This window comes from Myiozetetes cayanensis, unplaced genomic scaffold (assembly GCF_022539395.1).
Source record: "Myiozetetes cayanensis isolate MyiCay16 unplaced genomic scaffold, myiCay2020 scf1, whole genome shotgun sequence".
Classification (NCBI taxonomy): Eukaryota; Metazoa; Chordata; class Aves; order Passeriformes; family Tyrannidae; genus Myiozetetes; species Myiozetetes cayanensis.
In genome coordinates, this window is record NW_026086604.1 from 97366197 (window position 1) to 97388066 (window position 21870).

The 21870-nt window shown below is 38.7% G+C and overlaps 1 protein-coding gene across 11 annotated transcripts in view; it reads left to right on the forward strand.

Moving 5' to 3' along the window:
- Positions 1-21870, forward strand: part of POU6F2 (POU class 6 homeobox 2) — a 329766-nt gene that overhangs the window by 300332 nt on the left and 7564 nt on the right. For all 11 annotated transcript variants that reach the window (XM_050320054.1, XM_050320028.1, XM_050320062.1 and 8 more), the window contains 2 exons: positions 2160-2366; positions 14012-14180. In XM_050320054.1, the coding sequence (XP_050176011.1) occupies positions 2160-2366; positions 14012-14180 (376 nt within the window). The remainder of the gene's footprint in view (positions 1-2159; positions 2367-14011; positions 14181-21870) is intronic.

The window sequence follows — 21870 nt, forward strand, 5'->3', positions numbered from 1 at the left end:
TCATGCTGAATTTTAGAAATTAGATTTTAGAAAACAATTTGAAATCTGATAATGATGTAAATAAATGCCTCTATCCTCAGTGAACAGCCATCTTCTCACATGAACAGCTTCTGTTCAGATAGGGACACCTTAAAAAACAAAATTTAAGTACTATGATCTGCAAAGAGAAACACACAGGAAATTCCAGCTTAGAAGGCTAATTCTGAATATGCTCCACCGTGCTTCACTTTCATGCTCTGTAAAATGGGGATAATAATCTTTATTGATCTGCCTACCTTTTAGCAACGCATTAAGAAGAACTTAAATGGTATCTTTACGTTCTTTTTGAGCAGTCTGATATATGCAGCTCTTACAATACAGCTTAGTAGCTGGGCTTGCCATTTTATCAGGTTCTCCCACAGGATAGCTGTCCTGCTTTTCTTTATGGTTCTCTCATCTTTCCATGCTAACTTCTAAGTGGGCAATTGTGGTAAACCGATGATGACTTCAGCACCTACCACTTGTTACCTGACCTGCCATAGCTAACCAAGTGCACTCTTTTGCTCCAGGAGCTGGTTTAACTGTACTTCATGGTTGAGCCTACCTAGGGGTGTGACTGCTGAAGAAGAAGTCACTCAGTAGGACCCCGTCACTTGAGCAAGTCATGTCTTAGCCTAATAATGGAAGAGGGTGGTCCTCTGATGAGACCCACCTGCCCCTCCAGCTATGCCTGAGTTGCTTGGATATCGTTGCATTGAGGATGGATTTTCTGGGGTTGTTGTATCTCACCTTTGGTGACTTAAATAAGCAGAGATCCTCAGAGATCTCTGGTACTCTTCACCACACAGTTCACACCTGTATCCATTTTATATCTTTAGCAAGAGATTCAGAGCTGTTTCTCTAGTTTTGCACTTACACAAAGTAACTTAGTATTCTGTCCTCAAAGCTAACTGATGTTTTCACTAAACAGTTATTTTACAGCTAATTTTGCACTTTCTAAGCACCAAGTAGCTCTATACTAGTCAATGTATGTGGTAAGGGATACAGGGCAACTGGGATCATTCCAGTGGGGGTCAAAATGTGGTTGATGCTGAGGATAAAGAGGAGGAAGCAAGGTTTTTGGAGAGAGAAGACTGTAAGCCTTACAATAGGGTAGAAGTTTTCTGGCTGCCTATGATAGAGAGAGAGAAGATATGGTGAAGGAAATAGAGATGTGTTTTTCTTTTTTTCTTTTTTTTCTTTATTTTTACTTTACCTGTTGCAATAATCCTATGACTCCAGATTCATATGTTGCTGTTTGAAAATAAAGAAAGAAGTTTGGGTTTAGTCCCGAGTTTTATCAGAAGTTTGTTTCAGATGTTCTAATACTTGTAAAAAAATCTTCCAACAGCATGCCTTTTTTCAGCCTAGCGGCTTATTGACTGACAAGCTTTCTTACAACATCTGTTTGACATCTCATCCTAATATTAGTTTTACAGTCACATTCACATTTTAGGAAATCACTGTATTCTCAAGTCTGAGATGTCACAAGTGTCTCTTTCTGCAAGTACTTGCCCCAGAAATGTTAGCTAATATATTTTATCTAACATCAGCCCTCCTGTTGTGTTGTACTTCATAGTTGTCATCCAAAACTGCCTGCATTTTTATGAATGTATCTTAATAAGGCATGTCCTGAAAGGTACCAGTATCCCTTTGTTTCTTCCTGAGATCACGTGGGAGTAATGGGTGGTCATCTAGAGTACTAGGTATCAGTAAGTCAAGGAAAATTACACAAGCATTACACAGTTAGTACCATTGTACGTATGAGTTGTAGAAAGAAGGATAAAAAGACTGATATCTGTATCTATTTCACTCTGTGTTAAAATGTGAGGTGGGAACAAACCGTGATGCAGGGCCTCAAGCTTGGCCCAGCATTTGATTCATACGTTCTCAGCCATGGCAGATTGTTGCAGGTGACAGTGGACGGTGGCAAAACATACAGGTGATATGTGACATGACAAATGAGTTTGAAAGCCCTCATCACCCCAGTAAAGGAATGGTTGTTTCCCCACTCTCAGCCTGTCTTACCTGTCTCTCTGTGTTTATTTCACCTAAGTTTGATTTAACATACATAATATAGGTAATCACATGTGGCAAGTATATGTGGCAAGTGTGCATTTTCCCTATGTTGTTTTTTCCAGATTATTGGAACAATCCCACTGATGCCTAATCCAGTCCCCTCCAGCCAGGCGGCAAGTGGAGCTCAGGGACTTCAGGTGCAGCCGATAACTCCACAGTTACTGACCAATGCCCAGGGTCAAATCATCGCTACTGTCATCGGCAACCAGATACTCCCAGTGATCAATACCCAGGGAATAACACTATCGCCGCTCAAACCAGGCCAGCAGGTAACGTGTCTGTAGCCTGAATGATAATCAAAATGGACACACGGAAATCTACTTGTCAAGGACACTCTCATGGCCTTTCTAAAAATGCCCACTTCTTTACTATCTTTAATAACAACAATTAATTTCTAGTGTATTACTGCATACTATATATGTAGTTATTAATAATGTCATATTACATAACTTACTTACACGTTCAAGGATTATCCAGTTATTCTTTTCTTTTCAAGGTCAATATAGGGCCATCTGAGATATTTTCTGCAGCGTAATAGGATTATGAGACAGGGAGACCCATCTGGCCTATGAAGTTCAGTACCATAGTTAGTGGTCACCTAGTAGACTTGGGCTTGAAATGATTTGGAACACCCAAAGAAAGAAAAGAAAAATATAAAATCTTGTTAGTCCTCCTCACTGAAAAATCAGATATGATTGTATATATTTGCATAGACAGAAAGTATTTTAAGTAAATTATTACTCCATGTAGCACCATGTAAGGCAGCAGGTAGTTCACAGAGTTAAGGATGGCTCCAGTGACCACACTGACCCAAAAGATTTCTGTTGTTCTTTTTAGAGTATTCTAGAGTCAAGTTCATTAGTTTTGCCTACATCTGTAGAGCAAGGAATTGTAGTCCCGCATTTTTCTCTGAAAGAGACAAAACTGAGGATGGAAAGTGATTACTGAAGAGGTACTTATAAAAGTGTCCGTCACCTAAATGTTCATCTTAGCATCTCTATTGCTGGTAGTACTTTATTGCCAGTCCTGCCTACACCTGTAAGCATAGGTAATGGCTTCTTGCATGCTGTTGAAAATCCCAGGCCACCCCTAACTCCAAACTCCAATGATTTTATCTTTTTTTAAATTTTTTTTTTCAAATTTAGAAGTAGAGAACCAATGGATCTGTAAGGTGACTTTTTGTTTGTTTTGAAAATGTTCCACATCCAAATGGTTACATGCTTTTTTTCCCATCTTTTCCTACGTGGTATCTAGCAGAGGCACTTTCCAAAGCACTTGTCATTTATCTAACTCTATTTTCTTTAATAGCAGCATACTTACACTACTGACAAGTGATTTTGCAATCGTTGCATATATGTGGTTTCAAACAAAGTAGGATGGATGGGAGGGCAGGCTTTGGGTTCTCCACACAGGAAAGCTTGACAATGGAATAAGAAACTCAGTAGTTTACATGTGGTTTCCTGGGGGTGTGTGAGGTGGGGTATTTCTTTCTGAGTCAGTCCCCTGAAGACATTAGATCTTTCCCTCCTTTACAAGGGAAACTCTCAAAAATCATAGCAATCCTGAGATCCCATTTGAAACACATACAATTCAGAAGTAAAGAGGAGGATAGAAGAGCTGTCTTATTCCCTGAAACATTCTCACTTGCAGAGCAACTCACCTTCTGAGTTGCTTCACCTCCTGCAACCAAGCAACTTCTTCCAGGCAATGTCTGCCTGGTGTCAGCAGTAGACACTACTGCCCACAGTAGTGTCGGTGGGCAGAGAGGGGACAGAGGTGTGACCATTTTCTGCACAGCTCGTGGCACTGGGCTCAGATAAAGGGACAAACTGCTGAAAGCTGCAGTTTGCTGACTGAGCAGGGGTGCAAGGCAGAAAGCTCTGTTTAGCCATATCATGCTGTATTGTACTAATTCACCCAACCTCTGCACTCCCGCTCAACAACCAGCTGGCAGCAGTCATCAGTCTGCAGAGAATTGGTTATGTCCACAAGAGCCAAAGGTACTCCCCATTAAGCTGGTCTGCCCAGCAGTGCTGTGGAGGTAGAAAACATTGGTTTTGCCAATGCCTGTTTCACTGGGTTCACCCTCTGCCTATTACACTGGGTCCTGAGGTCCCAGGCGTTGCAGGAGGGGCCACTAAATAACGTGGTCTCCTTACCTTGGATCAGGTTCTCTTGGAGCTTGATCAAGATGGTATTATCGACTGGGGAGGGGGAAAAAAAAAAAAAAAAAAAAGTAGTGCAAACACTATATGAAAAAATAGTACATGTTATTATTTGTATAGGAACCACAGAATGTACGTATTTGTGCTCCCTCTACTGGCTCTTCTGGTTTTACGGGAGGAAGTCAGAGGAAATTTTGCCGTGAGTTTCAGTGGGAGCAGAAAAGAGGTACGAGACCTAGATTTCCCTTAGGAATAATGCTGATTAACAGTGAAAAGCAATTGAGCTACTACTATACAAGCTGTCGTATCGCTTGAAAAGGGAATAGATTTACACAAAGTTTAAGGAGACACTGAATTTATTTTATTGCCTGGGTAAAGATTTAGCCTAACTGCAGTGTTTGGCTAATGATAGCATATTTAGACATACATTTTAAAATCTCATTTTCAGAAGAATTGAGTGAGTGTTTAAACCCAGAGGGCTCAGCAGGAATTCAAAATATTTTTGAAAATGGTGTCACATGGCATTTGGTGTCTTGTAACTTGATGAAAGAAGCTTCAGAATGGGGAAAGAGTACAACACGAGTTTGAGGAAAGTTTTTAGAATGTCATGGAGAAACAAATGCAGGAAATAAATAATGTAGTAAAAATGTTCCAGTTACAGATGATCCTAGTTTAACTTTCAACTTGTGACTTCCTTGGAAACTAAGTACTGCAAGAGAAAAAGAGGAGATTGCAAGCAATGATAGTAAGCTGCTGCTTGTTAGCTGAGTCACAGTAATTGAACCTTTGTAAACTGCTCCAGTTGCTAAGTAATGCGTGCTAGTGCTTACTTTTTGCCTGATGACTGAAGACTTAAATGTCTCAGGTATTGGTTTTAGTCAGCTTTACTTAGGTAGACTACATGTGTTATTTATTCATACAACTTTTTCAAACTTGACAGACTAAAACCTCAATGTCTCCTCATGGAAATGAGTTCATAGATTACTTACATGTAGCGTAAAGTGGTACTTCTTTTTCTGTGCTATAAATAGGTTGCTTTTTAATGTACACAAGCAAGTCCATTGTAGTCCCATTCCTCTTGTCTTTAAGTATAAATAGAAGGTTTTGATTTATGTTCTTTAAACTACTTACAGTAGGGATTGTTCCTCTTCAAATTACACTGAGTAGGTAAATCTTCAGATTTTTTACTATTTTTCAAGATTTTGCTAGTCTAAGAAGCAGTGTCTGTGCACATACCAAGAATTCTCCTAGAAATTGCAATGGCTCTCTAAAGCAGACAGCTGTTTGCACTCCTGTTTTAGTCTGTATCCTTTTTATCTCTGTTCATAAACAAGTTTTTCTTTGCCTTTAATACTTTTTACTGCCCATCTACCAAACATTTCAATTTCCACATTGATCTCTTCAAGATTTTTTGCTCAGAACTTCATGCCATGGTCACAGCAAGGATTCATCACTGTTCTACATAATAACATTATAATATTTTCAGCATATTTTCTTTCTTTATCTCAATACAGTCTAACATCCTGCTTTTTTTCTCTCTCTGTTCACTGAGCAGTTTTTTTCAATAAGCAGATGTATCCACCATAATACGCCTTTGCTTCCCCAATTGTTATCGTGTGTGTCACTAAAATGGTTCCTTTCGATGTGAGTCACTTTGCAATGATCTACTCTGTATTTCATCTGTTGTAATGCTCCCCTGGCATGTTGTAAACAGGACCTGTAAGTTTTTCATGGTATTCTGTACTAACTGAAGAGATTCATGTATTCTTCCTGCTGATTCAACTTCACCATTGTTCACTGTATTTTCTTGCTTGTTGCTAAAACCATTTAAAAATTAGGTGTAAATCCTTTGTTCTTTGCTTGTACTCTCCTTTCTTGAAAAGGGACGATTTATTCCCTAATTTTATGTTTCTTGCTTTATAAGCTGTTTGTGTACCATAATAGAAGAGTACATTGTAACCTTAGTTTCTGCACATCCTCCATGCCTCTGAAGAGGAATTTGTCAAAATGAAGGTTGTATGGCTAAATGCACATTGTTTTCAAGAACAGATGAGCTTGTTGTAACAACTTGTTAGCATTGCCACTGACTATCAGATTTGAAAATTTTGATTCAAGGTATTCTTTCTTAACTTTAACAACACAATGTTAACACAGCAGAGCCGACAGAAGAACTTGAAATTGCAGTTCTACAAAATTTAGGAAAGGATGCACCTTGCTTGACTTAAAGTAGTTATCTATCTGGTGTAAGCTAGTTAACTGGATTTCCTGTGTAGACATAGACAAGGAGACATATGCATGTCCAGTGGGCAACTCAAGCTGTCAAAATAGAATAATTTTAGATACGTTGAATCTCTCATAGATATCTTAAGGTATCTATTGTCTCCATTGACATGAGAGGGGGCTAGGATAGCTATTTTAGATCATCAGTTAACTCTTAGGTGAGTGAAATTAGGTAAGAAGAATCCAGCTGCCAGTGATTACTGGGGTTCAAAACACATCCAAACAAATTCCCTAAGCAGCTTTCCCACTAATTTGTGTTTTCATAACTATTTGTTTGCCCATACAGAAGCACCTTCTACACATTCTGTTGTTCTGCAGTGTACCTCATAAAGCAGGTTCCCTTCTCACTGTTGCCTGGCTCTTTCCTTCTACATACTAGCCTCATTAAATCAGGTCTGTAGTCCCAGTTGTCCTCAGTCTTGTTTTATCTACACTGCCTGCCAGAAGATTTCATATTTCATTGTGTCTTACAGCACAACCAGCTTTGGGCTTCTGCCAGCTCTAACACAGTGAAACAAGCTACGAGGCAGCGTTTTCTTACATAGTCAGTTCCCCATCCTTGTTGTCATTGGCTATCATGCTCCAGATCAACAGTTGAAAAGACACAGCTACCTCTTAGGTGGGCCTGTGGTGATTCTTGTGCATCTGCTTTCATGCTAGACATTCTCTTTCTGCAGTCTCAATCTGCCACATGCACCCTTACCATCTTGTTAACACAAGGCCATGCAATACCTTGCAATCCTCTCCCATTAAAATCCAACCAGCTCTCAGTCATTTTCTCTCTGCAATGCTCTCAGAGCTTTGATGCTGTCTTGTTTTATGAGAAATGCACTCTTCTTCCTTTGTGTTTCAATATAGTCACTAAAGTGTGCTTTCTCAATCCAACTTTGGTTTTGTTTTGGTTTTGTTTTGGTTTTTATATGACTTTCAGTGATGAGAGTGACAATTTTTCTTGCTCCTTTCTCTTTTCCTTTACCATCATTATTACATAATTCTATTTCATCCATGGATAAATTAGTAGCTGGGCTTGCCATTTTAGATTTTTGAAAGTCAAGATTACTAAACTATTTACTAGTACAAAGGACTGAATCAGATTTTCCATGCCATAGCATAACACTTGAATTGTAACTTACATCTCTTCCTGACCAGTTTTCTTTGTGGCATCAGCACTTGTCAGAGAAGGAAATCTCAAAAAAATCAATAACTGCATGAAAGCAATGGGAATAGGAAGATACCACTATACTACCTGTTATACTAAGCAACTGAGGCATAGAAGAGTAAAACACTGCTCACTACAGGAATATTAGTATTACCTTTGAATTATGCACTTACACATTTAAGACCGTTAAGGTAATAGTAATATAATCTTTTCATTATTAATTAACATTATTAATAATTATTTTATAATTCATTATTGATGTATTGGCACTAATATTCCTGTTATAATGACATTATATCCTTCCTGAATTGGGTCAAAAAGATGACTGATGCCCCTGATTTGCATATGAAATGGTACCTCCTGAAGAACTCTGGCTGTATCCTCAACCTCATTTAGCAAGTTGAAAGACCTTCAGTGTTCTTTTGAAGCTAGTTGTGATTCCATAGGAAGGCTTTGACAGAACTTCAGCAGATGCTGTCAAAGTCCTACCCCCAGTTATGCCTACAGCACACCAGTACTTCTTTGCTGGGGTCTTCATTTTGAGCTGAGTACGAGCACAGCCTGTCTGAACCTGAAGATGTTTTTAATGCTAGTTTCCAAATATACCTATTCTATTGGTCTAAGCAGTGTGGATACACACCTTTTATACTATATGTACTATACTGTATTATACTATCGTGAGAGAAAAGATGCTCATTAAGTATCAGATAGCTTTTGTATTCAGATTCCTATATTCACTTACTTGAATTTATTTGAGTAAGCAAAATTAGGGTGATGGGGTGCAGAATCTGTGAAATATTCTAGCAGAGTTGACTGTGAAAGTCATTTGGCATGAAGGGTGTGGATATGTGTATTAACTTGTCCTCTCCGTTTGCTGGAAGCTTAAGGAAATGTCTTGGAAGCCCATACCTGATCATGCAATATGAGTAGGTTTGAAGACAGACTTCAACTGCCATGGTGCTGCTCTCAACCCAGCACACCAGTGCAGTGGCCTCAGCACACCACCACTCTTTCTCACCCTAAAATGTATGACATTTTAGGGAATGTTTTAGTAAGTATAAACAGGACTCCATTTACAGGAAAAATGGAAGCATAAAAACACTTAAACCACTACTTCTGAAAGGCATTATCATGGAATTTCCAAGTGTTTGGGAATGTCTTTTTATATAAAGATATTTATTTTTCATCACCTTCCATGGACTTTAATCTTTACAAGAGCCGATGTCCATATTTCCCAGGAAGAACTATCTGATATTGGAAAAAAATGAAAATAGTTATTTATATCATAAAGAGGATGTTTAAAATGTATTTCTTGCTCTTTGTACCACTCCTCTTAGTTTAATCTCTTCTGCTCTTTTTGTTATACTTGTCTTTTTCACCTTTGTCTTCTCTAATCTGTTGTGTTTCCTCATCTCTCAAATTTCCTTTTCACTGAATCATAGAAAAATAGGACTGGAAAGGACCTGAAGAGGTCATCTAGTCCATCTGCTCCCCCTAGGCAGGATCAACTGTCCCTATATCATTCTTGACAGATGTTTGTCTAACCTGTTCTTAAAAATCTTCGTTGAGGAGGTTCTCTGGCATCCCTAGGCAACCTAGGCCATTCTCCTTAGCATTCAAAAGGATGCCTGATCCTAGTCTCCCTCACTGCAATTTAAGCTCATTACTTTCTTCTCCTTTCCGTTAAGTCCTTATTTTGCCCTTGCTGTTTGTCCAGATTCTCTGTAAAACCAAGTAGCAGTTCTGTTGTGATACAGGGCAAAAAGTTTTCTCTATTTCCCCTTAGTTTCTTTCTCTTTCCTTATCTTATGTAAAATACCTTGTTACTCTATCACTAATATGCCATTTTCTGCATGCAGGGAACAATATCCCTGATCTTTTAAGACCTTTAATACAGAACTCCAGTCAAGCATCCCAGACACAGGAATATCCTACATACATGACTTAAAACCAAAATTCAGTCTTACAGACCTAATTCACTCTTTGTCTCTGCAATTATCAGTCAATACTACCTTCCCTGTTGACAGCAGCATGCAAAACTGATGTAAAGGAAATAAGAATCAGGCCCTTTGCAGTTTTCAGTTTATTCTTATAAAGTATTATGATGCACTTTACTCTTCTCATATTCACCTCATTCCTCAAGCTGCATTGTGCATACACACTTTCCTGCCAGATACTGATCAGTGTTGCATACAGTCATCATTCTGGCATGTCTACTATATGCACCTACACAGAATGGCACTTACAGCAACTGCTTCTGTAATTTCTGTGCCTCCTTCTGTCTTTGGATGGAAAATGCACAACAGTCATAAATATAATTCATATCATATGTACGTGTCCAAAATTGGGAAAAGTCAGCTATTGCAAGTTCAAATTGATTCTGTCATCTAGAATCTAATTCATAATCTAATCGTTGTCTCTCCTTAAGGCTATTTCTGGAGTGGAAATTATAGTGGATGAAAAGAGAGAGAGTATTTTAATGCAATTTCATGACATAGATAACTATCATTGTTCTTTAAGCAGGACATTTACAGCTTAACCATCATGTCTGTAAATCAGAGGGGGTGCTGGAAATTATGTAGGGAGTTAGAAATGGAATCCTCCCTCAGTCTCTGGTCAAGCCTTAAGGTGACTCCTCAGCCTCTTCAACCCAATTGCTTGCTTCTCCCTCACAAGCAGTGAGTCATAAACCAACAATCTGTAAATATCCCTTATATATTGCTTTTGCACCTAAGGTTACTGTGTAGGAATACTAGCCATATTCCTTTTTGCCCAGCTATATTTTGCGAATTTCTATATTTGTTTAAAAATGTCTGGACTTTCAACAAGAAAACTGCCAAGCTTCTGGGTATCCCAGTTATTTCAAAAATATGTTTGCAAATGCATTGTACAATATGTTTACAGAAAATCAAGCATTTCCTAGACTCAGCCATCACGCTGTGCTTGTGTGAATTCCTTGCATGCATAACTGGAGAATGCAGAATGCCCTCTCATTCTGGAGCTTCCTGGAAACTTCAAATTTATTGCGCACATGCTCAGCAGTTCAAGTGTTCAGGGACTTTATGTGTAGCATGGCTGGAAAATGCTGGATTTGCCATCTGCCTGAGTAATACTGATGGGAAATTGTTTAGAGTAATAAAAAAATTATGGGAGGAAGGTCAAGGTTCAAGAGATTATCCAGTCCACTCTGTTGCTCTCAGGTGGAGTAACTACTTTCAGCTAATTTGCTCTTAAGTGTTCTCATAGAAATCCACAGATTCCACCAGCAATCTCTGCCAGTGCTTCATTGCCATGTTAGGCAGCTTTTCCCAGAAACTAATTCGAACTTTCTGGGTTACTATGTCTCATTCTCTCCAGTATAAAATGTAAGACAGAATAATTATCTTCTCTTTTCATTAGCTCTACCTGTATTCAAAGCAGGCATCATATTCCACTCGGTCTTCCCTTCTTTAGATTTAACGTGGCCAGTTCATGCCAGGTGTCTTCATAAGCCTCAGGAAACTCCCAGGCATTCAGCCACTCTAATTATTCTCCTCTGGCTGGTCTAGATTGTTCTGAAGTCCAGCACCTAGCTGTGGACATGGCACTCCCCTCTGCAGAGGTCTCTCCAGTGCTTAGTAGAAAAGATGCACTTCACATGCACTGCAAACACCACTCCCACTCCCTCACCTTGGTATGGGAACTGCCTTTACTTCACTTTTATAAGACCCCAAGATTGCAGCTGGCACGTTCAAACTGACAGGAACATTTTGATTCCTAATCCTTGCATCCAGCCTCTCAAAATTCCCTCCCAGCATATTATCAGCATGTAAATTTACTGATGATATTCTCTGCTCCATCACGCAGGTCATTAAGAAGATGTTTAGTGCAGAATAAGGACAGAAGCACCCTGCATGCACATTTCCGTTTCCACAGATATCTATCCTCTCCTAGTTTTGTTTTCCAGCTACTTTCGCATTCATTCTGCAGCAATTTCACCTAAACTATGTTTCCTTAGGTTTTAAAGAATGTCACACGAGGGAGTGTCGAGACACTTGTAAAGTCAAACCACCTACTGCTTTTTCCCTGTCTGCAAGGCCAATTACCCTGTCTTAGACGGAGATCAGATTGGTTTGACACAGTTTGTTCCTAACAATCCATGTTGTCCGTTGCTGCCTTGTTTTCTTGTGGGTGCTTACAAATTGTTTGATTATTTTTTCAGTACTTTTCTACGGCTGAAGTTTAGTTGACTGGACTATAATTTTGCAGATCTTTCTCTTTAAAGATAGCTGCTGCATTTGCTCCTCCATCCTCATAGATAAGTACTAACATCTTTAAGACTGTTCCACATAGTGTGAAAGCATCTAACTCATCTAAATACAGTACTTATCTTCCCTCGCCTAGGCTGAAATCTTTAGTGTTGCCAGAGATTCTCTCAGACAACAGACCCAGACCCCAAATGCATGCTTGTTTCTGAAAGCTGCAGTCTGGATGTGATGTGGGTATAATGGATGGGCAGAGAGTCCATTTCTGCAGTGTTCAGAGGAGACCAGCCCTCCTAGTGGGATGTTTCCCTAGGAGAAGATATTATAAAAGTAGATATTCTGGGTTGGGAATTGTCCAGTCCTTAGAGAAATTTTTTTAAGATGCCCAGTGCTTGCACGACTCTGAAATCTGAAAGCCTTTCAATCAGCTTCTCAACTATTATCCCCTTGATAAAGTGCCAGTTATATTTTTTAAAATGTGCTTGATCAAAAAAAAAAAATCCTTGAGATAATAAAATGCTTTGGTTTATTGATCCCTAAGGAAGTCAGAATAGGCTAAAACTGGCCAGATAAATAATTGTCTTTATTATTAAAGGGTAAATCAAAGTTTCTTGCTTCATTTTCTGTTTCATCATTCCACGTGGAAGACAGAAAAAGAAGTTGTAATTTTTCCATTCTTAAACAGACTGTAACAGGAATACTGTTATTAAAATAGTTCATACATATTCCACAGAAACGTGTCATCTTGAATGTGAACAGGTACCTTGATCTACAGTGCTATACAATTTGTTGTCTACTTAGCATCAGTCATTTCTGTGTCCTGGGAGCATAATGCATATAATTTGACCATTGCTAATGAATGTAACTCCTTTTCTAAAGTAATTTGTTCAGTTAGATATCAAAAGAGGAAAACTCATACTCCTTAGCATTCAAGAAATAGATTTGAATTGCTGACTTCAAGCAAGACCAAATAGGCCATTATCTTTTCCCCTTTTAGAAAATGCAGGTAACAGCTATTGCTGAAAAGTGAAGCCTTTTAGGATATTTTTATGATTTTTTTTTATCACTACCATGGATCAACATAAAATAAAGGTATAACAAGTAGCAGTCACCAGAGTACATCAGAACTGTATTACTGTATTCTTATGCTCTGAAAGGGTTTTACTGGACTACCAGAATCCAGTTCAGAACCTTAAGGTCCATTGTGTACCTTCATTCTGTAGAGAGACTGCCCTTGGATTTTCTGGGAGTTTTATGTGAAAACCAGTACCAGAGAATGTTCCTAGTTTTCAATCTCACATGAAAGCATATTATAGGTAGAATGGATTAATGATTCTTTCTTTTCTCCTAGTGAACAACCAAAGACTATGCTCTTGTAAATTTGCAAGAAAAAATTTTAGACAATTTGATTCATGTATCACAGTGGATCAGTTTGCATTTACCATACTCACTAGACTTTTTAGGTGTGTTTTACTGGATACAGTCCTGATGTGAGTGGGGATCAGAAGTTTCCCTGTGAGTTTTAGTCAAGGATAATTCATCCACTGAGAAATAAGTTTTCATCACTTTTGTTTGTTTGCTAGGTCTGATGTCATAAAACAAATTATTAGTCCCGTAGGAAAGGGATTTTGCCCAAGTTTATGTCCTCTTCCCCATTCCCACTCTTCTTGGCCCTGGTCCTGCAGTATGAAAGGACATCTCTGATTTATATGAGAATCTATGTAGGGAATAAAAGTCTAATTTAATGAGGCAGAAAAAAGGTAAGCTCATATATTTAATAAATCGGAATGCTGCTGTGGATGTCATAGTTCTCATCACCAATTTCAAACAGTGTATTTAGCGTCTAATTAGATTAAGTATCCAGCTAAACTGAGTAAAAATTGAAAGACAACATTCAAAAGAGCTCAGATTGCTCCTGCTGTAACACTGTCACCCAAACAAAGCCCATGGTGTTTAGTGCTCCTACATGATTTGTTCCCCAGAAGCAGATGTGTGAGATGGTGCACTGAAGGTGTTCTATTACTGTTTCACTTTCTAAATACCTATTTTTACATTTTAACATATAGCTCCATCAGCCCTCCCAGACGCAAGTGGGACAAGCAGCCTCACAATCCAATCTCCTGCATTTGGCTCACAGTCAAGCATCTATGTCTCAAAGCCCAGTGCGTCAGGCTTCCTCTTCTTCCTCCTCATCCTCCTCCTCTTCAGCTTTGAGTGTTGGCCAGTTAGTCAGCAGTAAGTATTACTCCTTGGCTCTCCTTAATTATCCCCTCTCTTTATCCTCCTCACTGCTGAGTTTCCTGATCTGCTTTCCCTCCTTTTGTTTTTTTAAATATAGTAGATTGTATATTGCTAAGTAGAGTGACTCTCACTAGTAAGAACTACTAAGTGCTGTTGTGGATGGGGCTTAAGGTAAACATGCTTTGAGAAATTGTAATAGATGCTAAAACTGGTCATAGAAATGGTAGCAGCCATTAATTGACTCATGAAGGCAATTCTTATAACTGAAATGTAGTTTATATTTTTTTTGAAAGTAGAAGTTTTTGAATTAGTCAATATAATGAATTACATTTCTCAGAATTTGGTGGGCAAACAGATCCTCCTACTTTTGGTTAAGCTGCTTGTTTTTTTGCTTAGTTGATCTAGTGAACTATTTTACAAACCCTCGTGCGACACAAATCTAGAGCAGAGACTTTTCTGGCCAGGAAAAGCTTGCACAGTTTAAACAAGAATGAACTGGAACATGTGGAGGCGAAGAAAGAAGCATGCTGCAGTGAAACTGAGTTTTAGTGTTAGCTGACCTGAACAGCCCTTTCTTACAGATCACATAGATCAGGGTCTTTGCTATTAGCTTATCAGCCCTAACTTTGGTCTTTACATAGCAAAAACAAGGGGTTGAGAGTATACATATGAAGCATTAACAGTTTTTGCACATCTGCAAAAATCCAAGTGATTTGGATGACCTTTATCAGTGATGCTTCATATACATATTTCAAGTAAACAAACACTATTGCTCATGCCATATTGTTAATGTAAAATATGTGATTGATACAAGCTTATGAAGGTCTTGGAGAAACTGTCATACAAGAAAATATATGAAAAAATCTTGGTTAGATTATTTCAGAGATTGTTTACATGGAGAAGTATCTAGTAGAGCTATAGTGGTAAAACTATGCTGATATGACTCCCAGTGTGAATACTTTTATTCTGTGATAAAAATATCTGCATATAGCTGCAGGTATAATTATAGTTATAACTATAGTTATATAGTTATATTTATATTATAGTTGCTCTGTCAGTAAATTTTCTTACGTAGAAATGCTTGTAGGATAAGAGGCTTCATGTTAAAAATACATAAAGTTTACCCCTTGTCCATGTGGTAAAATTGATTAAAATAGCTGATGTGGAATAAGATATATTTCAATGGCTAGTCCAGAATAGCTCCTCTTGTGGACATTCTTGTTTAAAATTAAAGCAACATGGAAGAAACCCTTTTCAATTTGCAGAATAAGCCCATCAAAATTTAGGAGATGCTAGAAAAATAATTATTTGTTCAATTGTACACAATTCCTCTTAGAATATGTATTTTATTATAACAAGATTTTGTTGTGATTAAAATCATGCAATCGTGATTTTTTTTCTCATCCTTCTTCCAGTGCATTCCCAATGGAATTGTCTTAGGGATGCATCAGAATTACTAATGTAGCAGGTGGGCTGTTGTCCCAAGGTTTGTTCCTTACCTGATTCACTAAACTGTTCCCCAGTTTGCATAACATTTGAGGCAGGGAGTTGTAGAAGGGTGAAGGATGGTCTTGCCTCAGGCAATAGTGGCCTAAAGAGCTAAAGCTTTCGGTCTGCTGTGTAATTCCAGTGCAATGGCAGGCAAATCACTTAAAAGAGATTTTTCACAAGTGCTCCCTCAATATCCAGCTTGAGACTCTGGACTTTAATTTACAGGAGAACCTGGTACTCACAGTTGCAATTTTAAGTGCACTTTCACTGTGGAACTGTATCAAGAACCATTTAAAGACAGTCTAAAACACCATTTCCTACTTGACCTAGACTGGGTACCCAAAAATGCTTTTTCCCTTAATATCTGTCCACTTCTCTGTGAATGAGAAGGGGAAGACCCTCATCTTGTAGAAATGCAATAAAATAAATTAAGATTTAAAAAAAAACAGAAGAGCTCAAGAGGAGATGTCTTTAGTGAAGGGCTTTAATAGGGGTCTGAGGCCACACACTGAACAAGTAAAAAGGCAATACATCAATCAGTTCAACTGTAATGAAGGACAATTCATCCTGTGCATTGGACAGAGTACGTGAAAATAAACTGGTAGTCCAGGGCTCAAAATCTATGCTACACTGTGTTGTGGGCTGCTGTAACTCCACAATTTTGTAGCTTCTGAGTGCTTATTTCTGCAGCTCTAAAGATGTTCTTTTACCCTTGTTTTTTTCTTGGATAAATTTCAAGGTTGTTAGAAAAGGAAAATAGTAACGTAAATCAGTCATATGGTGAGATAATGCTTATGTTCATAACTGGAAATAGGAGACCTTCTGTGGATGGATGGAAAAGCTGATAGTTCTGTTATCATCTTGTTGGTCCTGCTCTAAAAGGAATAAGACACATGCTGTGCTTATGGATTTGGCTGAGAGCAGAGGAGTATGAGGCACAGGAATATCTATATATCAAGGGTTGGACTTGGTGATCTCAGAGCTCTTTTCCAACCCAGTTGATTCTATGATTCTATGACTCTATTTGGGCACAAGTGAGAGATACACAAATGAACATAGAATTTTTACTTGATACTCTCAGGCTTGACTCCATTCACTGCTTATCCTTTCCCAGTCCCATTACTACCTCTCACTGTTCTCCACACAACCTACGCTCCCTTTGCCTCCATTTCCCTCTAGCCTTCTCCGCAGTTCTTTCACCACAGCCCATCATTGCCCAGCTTCTTTTGCCTTTTCACTTCCTCTCCAGCTCTTATTCAGTTGCTGTCCCCAGACCATACCTGTGCCCTGTTACCAGTCTTATTATTAGGTAGTTTCCATCCTCTATATTATTTTATCACTAGTGCTACTTTTTACCTATTTTCTTTCCTCTACCACAGTGATTACTACTTTCTGCGCAGTCAGGCCCTCTCTCCCTCCACTCCAGACTCAAATCCATGCTCCTTAGTAGTCTTCAGATTTGGCTTTTTCCTTCCATCATTTCTTTTTCTTTAGACTAAAGGTTAATTTTTGCCCCCTCTGCATCCAAATCATGCTGATGCTACTCCCACACTCCCTAGAAGCCATCATAGGAGTATGGGAAATGATCACCAAGAAGAGCAGCAAGTCAGTCTCTCTGTCTTTACTATTGTCCTGTCACAAAGCAGGCCAGAGCCACAACCATAAGAGACTTTTCATCCTATCAGACTGAGGAAGGTGTTGCACTTGAGCATTAACTCACTGGGATTCAGAGTCTTAAGAGCATTCCAAAGGAAGACGTTATTGATTGGGATCTCTGGAAAAAAAAAAAAACATAATAGATAATTATACATAAATAAAAATTTCTGGAATTGTTTTGAATTTATGCTTCCAGTTTCGCCCAGCCACTCAAGACCAACAGAAGGAGCAGCATGAGAGGCAGATCAACTCACTTCTGCCATTTACATAGCGTTCTCACACAGACAGAAGTAAACCAGCCATCTCAAGGATCCATAATGTCTGTCCCTGAAAGCACGAAACCAAGTACAAACTGGAGCTAACGCTGCCTGCCTAAGCCTGCTCGAGCTGCCGCAGTGATGGTGATGGTGTTACAGGGCACAGAAGAGCTACCTACTGCTCTTCTGTGTAATGTGGAAAGAGCCTACAAGAAAGAGGAAAATATGATCAGTTCAGTAAGAAAAATCAAACATGAAAAGTCAGACAGGATCCTTCATAGCTTTTTGCTGTCGCTAATAAAGCAGTGATACTTTTCGGACAATTAGTATTAAATGATCTTCATGAATTTGAAAATTGCTTCACGTGACCGAAAATCCATTTGCATACAATTGTGACTGCACAGGGGGAAACAAATAGACAGAAAGTCATCCCTGTTTTGCTTCTTTGTGGAATCTGCTCAGCTTCTGGACACAGATCCCTAAAGGGCAGGAGCACCTCTTAGTCAAGGCTGTGGCCCATAATTAAACAAAGCCTTTTTAGCTTCACAGCTCCCACCCTGGCTGCAGAGCTTTGTATACCAGGCCTGCAATTTAAAAGCAGTGTCTAAAAGTCCATTCAAAGTCTTTTAGTGTGATGAGGCGGACAATGGGTCAGTGGTTCTGAAAAAAATTCATAGGCATGAGGACAGCAAGAAACAACTTGTGGCCTTCTCTGATTGCTTTATCCCTCCTGAGGCAGGAATATCATTGCTTCCTTTTCCTCATTCCTTCAAAAACTGCAGTCCAGACCTCCAGCAGAGGTCCTAGAGTTGAGTACCTTGGCAGAGATTTTCCATATTCCAGAAATTGTTACCAAATATAGCAAAGTTCATGTAAAACTAGGCACATTCAGCCAGCTTGTTTAGTTAATCGAAGTGCGTGGAGCAACACAGCTTCAGTAAATAATTATTTGGGGCAAGCTTTTGCACAGTGACTGTAAAGAGAGTAAGTCTTTTACAAGAGGTTGCCTCATATCAGAGAAATTACTAAAGTACAATGAGAAAGTATTAAGAACTGGTCTTTAATAACTTTAGTGTTCCATGTTCCTTGTTTTTATTCCTTTTGCTTTTCATTCTAGTAATTTTTCTTTATCATTTTGTATTTTTTCTTTAACATGTGTCTGAATTTTAAGAAGGTGCATTTCCTTACTTTTTGTTTTTAATTTCCCTTTCTTTTTTAATTCCTGTCCTTGTTTTCCCCCCGGACTGTGGTCTTCTTTATAGCTTTTCCCTTTTATCTCATCATCACCCCTTCATCCCTAACCAGCAACAAGTGCTAGTTATTTTAAAGACAAAAAAAAAATATGATTATTTCCAAATAAAGGATGTTTAAAAATAAGTTCTACCTTAGCAAGATGAATCTATTCAAGGTTCCTCTCTACTCTTCCTGTTCCTTCTGTATGATTTCTTCATATTACCTCATCCTGTCTCTATTCTCTTTTGTCTTCTTTGTCGTCTCTTCTTTCAACTCTACATCATTATTCCTCCCTTTTTTAATTTCATTTTCCTATTTTGAAATGCATCCCTCTGCTCACTTCTTTAACTTTTCCACCATATGTTCTCTTTGTGGAAATCACTAGTTTCCCCTCGTTCTGAGACTTGTGTTTCCATGAAGTTGCTTTCTTCCTTCCAAATTCATTTTACTGTCATCTGTTACTATAAAATTAAAATGCCTCCCATAAACAAATTATTCTTCTTTTTTTCCCCTGAGCTCCAGTGCATTTTCCATTATCAATGTTTTGTCCTGCCTTTCTTATCCAATTTACTTTCCATTGGACCTCCTCTGCCAGCTATTTCTCCTCCTGTCTGACTGGGGAAATCATCCCCCAGTAATCCCTCCCGTGGCAGAACCCTGTGCAACAGAAATTTGCTTTCTCCTTCAGGGTGCACTGATTTCTCTGTAGCAGCTCTTTCCCTTAACTATTAAAATCACAGCATATTTTCACTCACCAACAAACTCATGTGGGATTTTCAGAAGAATTCAAAATTGGGAAAAGTATTCCCTTCAGTAGAAAAAAAGGGATCTCAGTGCAGGAGAGCCTGTGGATTTTATTTCTTCAGCTCTCCTCATCTACCTTCACCATCCACCAGGACAACTGGTGGAATTTTATCTGTCTTCCTTTTTGTTATGAGGTATGCACACATATCCCCTGAAATGGTCCCAGACAACTCTCTTACCTTTCTCCAGCACCCAATAGTTTCATAGACACAAGAGCCATTGTTTCCTCATGCAATAGTGTAAACTTGGAGTCTTGAAATGCTTTTACTGTAGATTCCAGCCACTCAATAGAATTGGTATTCTCTATTTTCCTGTTGGTACTGGGCTACCTTCCGTGGAATATTCACTCAATTTAAGAAGCAACTGTTTATTTACTGTCTTCGATAAGCCACTCTATCTAAAATATGAAGTGCACTATATGCACAACTGTTCTGGTAGCTCAGAATGTACTAAAACAGAGCACATTATCTATTTGAATATATTTATGTACATGCATATATTAGGTTCACAGAGTCCAAGACTATGTATTGATGGTATTTTAATGGCAATAGAGTAAAACAGACCTATGCTGTTATATGTTAATGTTAATAGAGTGGTATTCATAGCACTATTTGTGTTTTATGGAGGTTATTACTTTATAAATCTGAGAGGCCACTGTCATAGCACTGACTACTTAAAGCAAATGATATGCACCCTAGCCTTATACTGAATGAGTGCATGGGTGTATAGGTGAGCTCAAGCACAGCAGTGAGAACAGGAGAGATGATTCTGAGTGTGGAGCATTGTCAAAACTAGGTTCAGCCTATGTGCATGTTTACCTGTGGTCCCTGGTTGCATACACAAGATTTTTAAAAATACTATTACTGTGTGTGCTTCTTACACTCAAGAAATGTATAGGCTGAATTTATATATCAGAAAACCCTTTTCCCTCTGTCTATTATTGGACAAAAAGATTTTTTCTGTAGGATATTTCCATCATAAGGAAATTTTACACCAGGTTTATAAACCCCTGAAAATAAAAGCTTTGTTGCTGTAATGCTGATGAACCCTCAGCTATGTCTATACTAGCAGGAGCCACTCATATAGGGTTTAGATAAGTAATGTAGTCTAGCGCTGCCCTTGGACAACTGCTTGCATTTACAGAAATTGAGGGGTTATTGCGCTGCAAACTTTTCACCTCGAAGTCTGAGGAATGAGGTGAAGAACAATAAAGATGTCTCACCGGGAGAATGGCTTCACTATATGCAGGATTGCACAACACTTTGAAATCTTCCACCGTCCCAGTCCCATGCTGTCTCTGACTTGGTGAACACTTTCATTTAGTCAGGGATCAGTAGCTTGGGAGGGGGGAGAAAGTTCCATTCTCCAGCTGTTGTGTCATTTCCCTTGATAAGTCCTAAATTGACTGAGTTATCCAGCTCCAAAGGAGCTTTCCTGTGGTAGACATGCTTTATTATGTGCCCTTTCAGGGACAAAGGCTTCTGTGTCAGTAAACCGCTATAGAGAGGAAGGACAGATTTATTCTCACAGCATCATAAGTATTATCTTCTGAGGGGCTAATGTAAAAGTAAAAAACTGTGCAGCATTACCATCCAAATCCAATGTTGCTGCTCCTTGATTATCAAGCTGATGGGAGGCAGAATGAAAAGCTTGAAAGGCTGCTTCTCAGAAGGGTATATTTTAAAAGATGATTTTTAAACCAAGTGGGTTTTAAAGGCAGCATTTTGATTTGGTTTGTTCATTTGCTCGGTTATTTTGGATGTTCAGTTGGCAGTTTGTGTTGGGTATTGTGGAAAAGGGAAGAAAAGGTTGTGAAACTCCTTATTTGTCATTAATTTTAGATAAGGTAGAAAGTCTTGATTTCAAGTTAAAAATCCAAGCAGTTCATAACATATATTTAAGCCCTCCCCACAAACTGGAAATAAATATATTAACACCAGCCTTCTTTTTCTGTGTGATAAGAAGGGAAAACAGGGAACATGACTCCTCAAGCCAGGGAAGATTTTGCAAGGTTTAACTGGCAGTGAAGAGCCCAGGAACTCCCTCACTCTGAGGTGAGCTGGCCATTTTCAGAAGTTCAGTTACAGCGCGTTCTTGAAAAACTTCCACCAGCACCTGCAAACAACGCAGCCTAGTTAGCATTTTAGCAATCTGAACATGCTTCATAACACACCTGACAGGGCAAGTCTGTTTCTGTTTGGGGAAGAAGAGAAAGGGATAAGTATTAAAAACATATTTCATCT